Raw genomic sequence first — 8962 nt, 5'->3', positions numbered from 1 at the left:
TTTAGCCCTGGCTGTCCTGGAACTCACTCTGTAGACCAGGCTGGCCTCGAACTCAGAAATCCGCCTGCCTCTGCCTCCCAAGTGCTGGGATTAAAGGCGTGCGCCACCACTGCCCGGCTAATGTAATTCTTAACAATTAAAAAGTTACATCTCACACACACCAAAGATACAAAGGGGTTGCTCACTGCTTGCTTCCGGGCTCTTTCACAGTGCATCTTGCCCATCTGAGCAGGACTCCACTGTGTGTCCTTATGCAGAAATCACATCACAACCGTTTGTTCTAGTGCCCAAAGGTTTTAGACTTGAGAAACTAGCAGACATATTTTAAGGTTGGCATCATTATTTACCATATGTTTCATTATTAACTGTTAATGCATATGCTATTATTTATTATCCTGAGCACTGTGATTTGATACGCTCACAGTGATGAGTCACAAGATGGAAGAAAACCCCTTTCTTTTCTTACTATGTAGCTCTGCTATCCTGTAACTCACTATGGAGACCAGGCCATACTTCCTAATGCTTCCTAAATACCAATTAATCAAACGCACTAGCCTCCGGGCGGTTCTCATCCGAACCACCACAACCAGAATGGAGATTTAGAGTTAGCTCTTTAAGTGGAAAAGTCTAAAGTATCAAAACAACAAAGCAATAAATGTATCCTACAGGAGGTGGAGTGTACTAAACCTGCTGTGGAGAGAGAGCTGCAAACTGAACCATTTGACGTTTGTTGATGGTGTTAATACAAATTTGTGTGGTTTCAGCTAGGTCTGCTGGCCAGCCGCTCTCGTCACCTATACTGAGCTTGTAAGCACAGCAGCCACGCCTCGCTGTGTGCACAGGCACAGGGCCCTAACTTGGATTGTCACTGTGGGAAAGCAAGCTCTCTTGGCCACAAAGCCGTCACTCCAGCGCCTCTCCTCTCCCCGTTCACACGTATCTAAAGTGTATCAATGCATTCACTGTTTGAACTGCGTTCCACTTTTTTTTTTATCAACAGTTTTATCAAGATAAGGCCACAACAATACAATTCAGTGGTGGTGCATACCTTTAATTTCAGCACTTGGGAGGAAGAAGCAGGTGGATCTCTGTGAGTTCAAGGCTCCAGCCTGGTCTACAGAGGGAGTTTCAGGACAGCTAGAGCTACACAGAGAAACCCTGTCTCAGAAAATATTACTAATACTAATAACTTATTTTAATACATTATATTAAATAATAATTTATAATAAATTATTATTTTTCTATAGTGGTATGTTCAGTGTGGTATACTGAACAGAGTTTTAGCCAGCCCCATAATAATTTACACATTCATCTATGAGAAGATGCACCTTTAATTCTTTTTTTAGATGTATTTATTTATTTATTTAATACATGTGAGTACACTGTCACTCTCTTCAGACACACCAAACAAGGGCATCAAATCTCATTACAGATGGTTGTGAGCCACCATGTGGTTGCTGGGAATTGAACTCAGGACCTCTGGAAGAGCAGTCAGTTCTCTTAACCATTGAGTCATCTCTCTAGCCCCACATCTTTTAATTCCTATTTGACCAATTCTTTTTAAAGAGTGGTTTACTGAGTGCGTTGCAAGTGAGCCTTGTGTCAGCATGTGGGACGCCACCAGCTATGTGTGGGATCACCGTCTACCCACCAGCTACGTGTGGGATCACCATCCACCCACCAGCTATGGGGTTTTGCCACTTGCTAGTGAAGGTTTATTTTATCTACTCTGGTTTCAAGAAAGCCCGTCTGTCTTTATATCTATCCAGCAGTGTGCTCGCACACATCCTACATGCACACACATGTATACACATTGTTACTATCTTTGTTTTCAAGATCAAAAGAAAAATAGAACAACTATCAAACAGAACATGGCAGCTAGAAAAAGTATGGTTCAATTTCATCTCTTAAGTAGTTTTTAAATAATCCAAATTTTGCCAGGCAGGAGGCATATGCCTGTAATCCCAGCACTGGGGACACTGAGGCAAGATGTTTGTCTAAAGTTCATGGCTAGCCTGGGCTACATGGCAAGTACCAAGCCAGTTAGAGCTACACAACAAGACCCTGTCTTAAAGAGAAACAAAAAAAGATTTAATTCAACTTTATCAACAGTGGCACACATCTGTAATCCCAGTATTTGGGAAATGAAGGCAGCAGGATCATAGATCTTAAAATCCCAAAAAGGGATACAGACAGAGACATGGTTTCACTGGGAGTTTTATTTTTTCAACTTTATATTATTTTTTTAAAAATATATGATCACCGGGCAGTGGTGGTGCACGTCTTTAATCCTAGCACTTGGGAGGCAGAGACAGGCAGATATCTGAGTTGGAGACCAGCCTGGCCTACAGAATGAGTTCCAGGACAGCCAGGGCTACACAGAGAAACCCTGTCTCGAAAAGAAAAAAGAAAAAAAATATATGATCACCAAATGTCCTTTATTTAAAAGAAGTACAATCACCAAGCAGTGACTGGACTAAAGCACACCTTTAGTCCCAGCACTCAGGAGGCAGGGTCAGGCAGATCTCTGTGAGTCTGAGGTCAGCCTGGTCTACAGAGTGAGTCCTAGGACAGCCAGAGCTACACGTTGAAACCCTGTCTCAGAAAAAGAGGAGGAAGAGGAAAAGGAAGAAGAAGAGGAGGAAGAGGAAGAACCAGATAATGTTGAGGAAATGATAGCATCTACTTAATATTTTTATGAATTACCAGAGTTGTTGGAAATGTTTAACTTTTTCTCATGCTGATGTTTATTAACTGATATTTTCAATTTTCTCTGTTTTTTCTGTACTCTTGAATTAAAAAAAAAAAAACAACTCAGGGATTCATTAAGGGACATTGGGGTGTCTCTGGAATCTAGATTCTCTCCTCTTTCAGCTACCAGAATAACACCTTAATATGCAGGGTTTTGGATCTATCTGGATCTCACTCTCCACCACTAATTCCCCCAAGAATCTTGGCAGTGCCTTTACCACATCCAGAGTCAGAACCCTGGGCAAAAGCTGACCAGACAGGTGATGGATGAGCCCAGCCACAGAGAAATTATTTTCTTTCTTTTTTTTTTTCTGGTTTTTCGAGACAGGGTTTCTCTGTATAGCCCTGGCTGTCCTGGAACTCACTCTGTAGACCAGGCTGGCCTCTAACTCAGAAATCCGCCTGCCTCTGCCTCCCAAGTGCTGGGATTAAAGTCGTGCGCCACCACCGCCCGGAGAGAAATTATTTTCTGCCTTACCCTTTTCATCCCTGTTTCTTCTTCAGCCAAGACCAAGCAGCTGGTGTGTGTCTAGTTCCTGTAGTAATTACCCAGTCCCTCCCAGCTCAGGCCCCTCAGTGTCTCACTAATAATTCTATTTATGGAGAACCAGAAAACTATACATCTGTTTCCAAATTGACCAGAGTTTAAGTCAAAGCCACTGTGTGACATTAGGCAAGTGATTTACTTTCTCAGGACTTGGTTTTGTTGTGGGATATCCTCCTGGAGAAGTTGCCTGGACACAGATTTAAGCCAATAGAAACTCTTTATTGTCCACCCAGGATCCCGAATGCCAGCTGGCTAATACTAGACTGGGTGTTCAGGATCCTTCCTGGGTAAGCTTTTAAGTACATAACCCATGTTTTAGGTTGACATACTTCAGTTAACAAAACAACAAACAAACAAACAAACAAAGTTAGCCGGGAGTGGAACTACAGAAGCCAAAAGGCAAGGTTGGTACATTAAGAGACTTTCCCAGAACTATGGACATTGATGGTTCTGTCTTTGTGCTGAGTTTTACAGCTTGAATGGTACTTCCATCATGGAGTAGATTGTGCTAAGGTCTGGGGTCCTACTAAGGTCTGGGGCCTCTCACACTTTCTTGTTCTGGAAAATAAAGGTTAATGATGGACTGGAAAGGTTATAAGACGAGCCTGAGCCGCCTACCTGATGCATAGTCATTGCTTTCTAAAAAATGTTCACCCTACCTCCTCCTGCCACTGCATTTTCCACAGCAGCCCAAAGCGACTTGTGCTTCTATTACATTATATTCGGGTCCTTGGTCCCCAGCTTCCTGCTCTTGAGCGCCTAATTTCTAGGCAAGCAAAAAGAGTTCCACGCCCTGAACTAATCTCTTAAAGAATACTCTGGAGCGGACAAGGATAAAAACAAAAGGAAAAACCGACCGAGAGTAGTCCAGAGGCAAATTGAGACCTGCTTCCTACTCCCACAACGCACTTTAGTCCCGGCACAGGGCCCAAGTACTGCTTTCATGTCCGCCACCCCTACGTGGCCATTATCCAGCTGAGGTCCCGTCCACCTGCTGAGTTTGTCCTCGCTGGGCTCTGCCCTGCCCTTTCCCTTTCCCTTGCGGGGCGCCAGCCTGGCTGCGCTCGGTGCAGAGGGGAGGGGAGGCCAGGTGTCCTCGCCCCACCCCAGCCGTTAGGTGCCAGTGTCCCCAGGGACCTGACGGGGAGCGGCAGAAGGCGGGAACGCCAGCCTTGCCCCGTCACCACGCCCCGGTAGGTTCCGGTCCCTGAAGCCCACGCTCCGCCCGGTCCGCAGGTGGCTTGCGGGGCGGGAGAGGGGAGGCAGGGAGGAGTAGGGGGTCGCGAGCCAAATCAGCCCACCAGTCAGTCTGGCCGTCCCCACAAAGAGATTGTCTGCCCGGGGAATACAGGGGGAAGATCTCGAGGGGGAGCCTCTGGGAAGACCGAGGGGTTTCAGGCAGCCGCAGATGGAAACGCCTCATCACCCGGATCGGGGGCCGCTCTGGCTCCGCCCCGTCACGCCACGCCCCGACCACGCCCACAAGACTTAAGTTCCTCTGGCGCGAGTTCGCAGCCACTGTCAGCCCCGCCCGCGGTGTCGTCGGATCGAGCGCTTCCTGGGCAGCCACCACTCTCCCGCCATCGGACAGCCATCTGCACTCCTGTGTTCTCCTGCGGTCCGGTGAGCATACCCCATCCCTTCGCTGGCACCTGCTCTCTTCCACTCCATCTGTCTTTGCTCTTTCTTTTCCCTTCCCTGGAGTCCTAGTTTGCCCCCTCTAGATCCTTTCTGTCTCTTTCCTCCTATTAATTCACTTTGTTCTTTGCCTCTGGCGTCCAGTTGGTCGTAGGTTAAAACCTTCATCTCTCTTCTTCCCCTCAGCCATGATGCTCCCAGCCTGACCCGGGCGGGGGAACCTTCCATGTCAGCGAATAACAAAACGACTGTCAAGGAGGCTCTAGGCCATGTGCCCTAAAGCCTGTTCTTGTTTCTAGGGTTGTTTGTGCCTGGAGGAGGCTTGGAGTTTGGTTGGCCTTTGTTATACTCTCTTATCTGGCTGCCTGCGGTGGGAGTAGGGACACAGGGAGACTGGGCCCGCCTTATCCTGATCCAACACAAACAGACACAATGCTCCACTGCAGTTTAGTGACTATCCCCAGCACAGCACAGCTGCCTATCTACGTATCTGTCTGCGAAACAAGTTTGGAAGTCAGTCAACTGTGGGAGTAAAGACTCCTGAGCCCACCTCCCGCTAGACCCTGGCTATCCTGAGTGAGAAAAGGGCCTTGGGTCCCTGCCAGCAGGGCTGTCTGAAAGAGCTTGTGTGGCAGGTCACCCTTCCTTGCATGGCTGTGGTCCTGCAAAGAGAATCTTCCTTTCTAAACTTGGTTTCTTTCCTCTCACACACAGGACACAATAGTATGATCTTTAAGTGTTTCGTCTCCCAGCCATTTTCTATGGAAAATCAAGGGGACTGGGCCATGATAGCCACTGGCAGCTTTGAAGAACGGGACACCTTTAGAGAAGCTTAACCTCGGAGGCCTCAGCGTGAGACCTCAAAGCACCCTCCAGGTAAGGAGTCCAAGGCTACTGTGTTCTCTCAGGCCCAGGGCCTAGGGCTGCTCAGCAGGACAATAAAATTACCCTTCTCCCACCCTGATAAGTGGCTCTTCACAGTTCAGTGAGCTCTTTCATCATCCTTTCTGGCCCATAAAGATGGCGGACCCAGTGTATAAAGGGAGAACCTAACTCAAGTGGGATAGGAACTGGTTCCAGGTTGCCTTGGCAGTCAACAGCAGAGCCGGGACAGAAACTTATGGTGTATGTGTGTGTGCATGTGCGTGTGTGTACGCATTCCTGTCCATGTGTGAAGGCACATGGCTGCCATGGCGTGCAGATGAAGGTCAGAAGACAACCCATGCTTTCTATCGTGTGTGTCCCAGGGATCAATCTCAGGTCCTCAGACCCAGTGGCAAGCACCTTCACCCACTGAGCCATCTTGCTGGTCTGAACTTTCATTCTAACTTTTTTTTTTTTTTGTCCTAGCTTTTGGCGTCCCTGTAAATGGGATTAAAAATTGGGTGTTAGTTTTTTTATTGCCTACAGTGGTTGTTTGTCTGGTCCTATAAAATAGGTTCTGTTTTTGCTTGGTTTGGGTCAGGATCTCAGGACACATCTTTGACTGTCCTGGAGCTCTCTATGCAGACCGTGCCTGGCAGGTTTATCTTTCTGGGCCTGGGTTTTAGTCATAGTGGGAACTTTTAGTACAGGTGATCTTTGCCTCTATACCCAACCCGACCTTTGGCAAACCCTAAGCAGCATTCGCAATGGCAGCTGAGCCACTTGGTTTTGCTCTGGTAACAACTGAGACCTCATCTTTCTGGACTTCACAACACCCTACCACTTAGCTCAAGATCAGATGGCATGCATTAGACTCATGCATCATGTCTCTCATGTCTCTATGCCTAAAGAAGAGGTCTGTTCAAAGTGTCTCAGAACTGTTTAACTGTGAGAAAGGGCTTCCGTTGTGAAGAGTCTTATCTGAGCCTGAGACTGAGAGAAACGGAAGAAATGAGGCACAGCAGGGCAGAACAGTGAGCAGCTTTGGAGCCTGTGGACATGGTTCTGAGTTCTCCAGTCTAACAGGGAGCCAGGGAGGGCAGCTGCCTCACAGGCTGCTCTTAGGATTTCTCAGTGGAGTCAGTCTGGAGCACAACCCAGGAGAGGAACCCCCTCTCCCTCCACATACACACACACTCCCAGGAGTCTAGGAGCATCTTCACCTAGACATTGACTCCTAGTCTTACTGAGCCCCAGGGGCCCAGACTCAAAAAAACCAGACTGAGGTCAGGCTTTTCCTAGAGGTGCCCTTGAGTCCGTTGTCATGGTGAGTCCCTCTGATGTCCCTGTTTGTCCCAGCCTGGGTGAGCTGTTTTGTTGCCATGGATGTCTATGTTCACAGGTGACTACTGCCACATCCTCCCTCCACCCGCTAGGGCTTTCCTCCTCAGCCCCAGCAACACAGGCAGCCAATCAAGCTGGGCTCAGAGCAATTGCTCCAATGAAAGCAGAGAAGTGAAACTAGGGAAGAAGAAGCAGCTCACCCTCCCCACCCCCCACCCCTGCTGGGTGCTGGGCTCACTTCCTCCTAGGGCAGCCAGGAGGGTGGTGTTCCAGCTCAAAGAACAAAATGGACCTTTTGGTTTCCTGTATCTTTTCTGCATAGCTGTGAGCTGCACCTCCCATCCCACCACAGATAACTGAGAAGTTCCCTACACTGGAGGAAAACAAACAGGCCTCCCCCGAACCTGGCAATAAGCCTGTGGTGATGGACAGCACACCTCTGTAAGCCTGCACCTGGTGTAGTGTAGGGCCTGAGTTGTGTGGGGGCTACCAGGATGAAATTAATCAACATGTATCATCTCTCCCTTCGATAATTACATACCAGTCAGAACCTTTCCTGTTTAGGAACCCAGAACAAAGGCCTGTGGGGTTTGCCTGCCACGTCCTGCTCTGGTAATCTTGTCCTAGTCAGCCCTCGGGATAGTCCCACAGATCAGGAATGTGGGCTTCTTCTATGCAGTCTGCCAGAAGATTAGGGGCTGGCTGACTGTGAGGGTGGCCTTGAGCCATAATCCCTACACTAAACAAGAGGAAGCTCTTCACAGAATCTTAGTTCCTTGGCAGGAATTACTTCCCAGCCCCTATCCTTTTTGGAGCTCTCTCCTGGTTTCCTTTCTGGAACCCCTGAGATGTGCTTGGTGCCTTTAGGGGAGGCTGGGCAGGGGTAGAGAGGTGGTGAGCAGGGAGGGGGGCCTGGGGCTGCTGGATCTGATGACTTCTCCCCTCTTGCTGTAGATTCCGGCAGAGTTCCTCTGTCTCGTCTTGCCAATTGAAGGTCCTCACTTCTCCGGGTTTTCTCCATCTTCTGGGAGGTAGCAGGAAATCAGAATCATGGTTGGTTTCAAGGCCACAGATGTGCCCCCTACAGCCACCGTGAAGTTCCTGGGGGCTGGGACAGCTGCCTGCATTGCAGATCTCATCACTTTCCCTCTCGATACTGCCAAAGTCCGGCTGCAGGTGAGGATGAGTGAGGGTCCTGATGCTGTCTAATCCTCAGCGGTGATGGGAGCCTGGAGCTGGCGGGAGACCAGCAGAGCCATCTCCCGGTGCTCATCACCACCCCATCTTGGCCTTTCAGATCCAAGGAGAAAGTCAAGGGCTAGTGCGCACCGCAGCCAGCGCCCAGTACCGCGGCGTGCTGGGCACCATCCTAACCATGGTGCGCACTGAGGGTCCACGCAGCCTCTACAATGGGCTGGTCGCTGGCCTGCAGCGCCAGATGAGCTTCGCCTCTGTCCGCATTGGCCTCTACGACTCTGTCAAGCAGTTCTACACCAAGGGGTCAGAGCGTGAGTATGCAGCCAGGACACTGCAGATGACTGACCTTAGTTTGTGTAGCTCAGTAGCTCCTTTAGGCTTCCCAAGACCCCTGGAAGGATCAGAAGTGGACCCTGATTCCTGTTAGCTGAGCACCAGGGCTATCTCCAAGCAGGGTGTGAGCCCATGATGATCTTCAAAACCATCATGGTGGTAGGTGGCCTCCTGGGTCACAGATAGACAGAGGCTTGAAATAGGGGAGGGACTGAGCCAAAAGCACAATGAAGAGACAGCAGCCACGCCCTCTAGCCCCCACAATGAAGAGACACACAATGGAGACAC

The 8962-nt window shown here is 49.1% G+C and overlaps 1 protein-coding gene across 1 annotated transcript in view; it reads left to right on the top strand.

The window, feature by feature from the left end:
* The first annotated feature begins 4797 nt into the window (after positions 1-4797).
* Ucp2 (uncoupling protein 2) overlaps positions 4798-8962 on the top strand; it is a 6355-nt gene continuing 2190 nt past the window's right edge. Inside the window, exons 1-4 of the mRNA XM_028770603.1 lie at positions 4798-4921; positions 5651-5812; positions 8099-8320; positions 8442-8652. Coding sequence (XP_028626436.1) covers positions 8195-8320; positions 8442-8652 — 337 coding nt within the window. The 5' untranslated portion in view covers positions 4798-4921; positions 5651-5812; positions 8099-8194. The remainder of the gene's footprint in view (positions 4922-5650; positions 5813-8098; positions 8321-8441; positions 8653-8962) is intronic.

This window comes from Grammomys surdaster, unplaced genomic scaffold (assembly GCF_004785775.1).
Source record: "Grammomys surdaster isolate TR1022 unplaced genomic scaffold, NIH_TR_1.0 203, whole genome shotgun sequence".
NCBI classification, from domain to species: domain Eukaryota; kingdom Metazoa; phylum Chordata; class Mammalia; order Rodentia; family Muridae; genus Grammomys; species Grammomys surdaster.
Note: the sequence above shows the minus strand (reverse complement) of the source record. Positions and strands in the feature narration are given on the sequence as shown.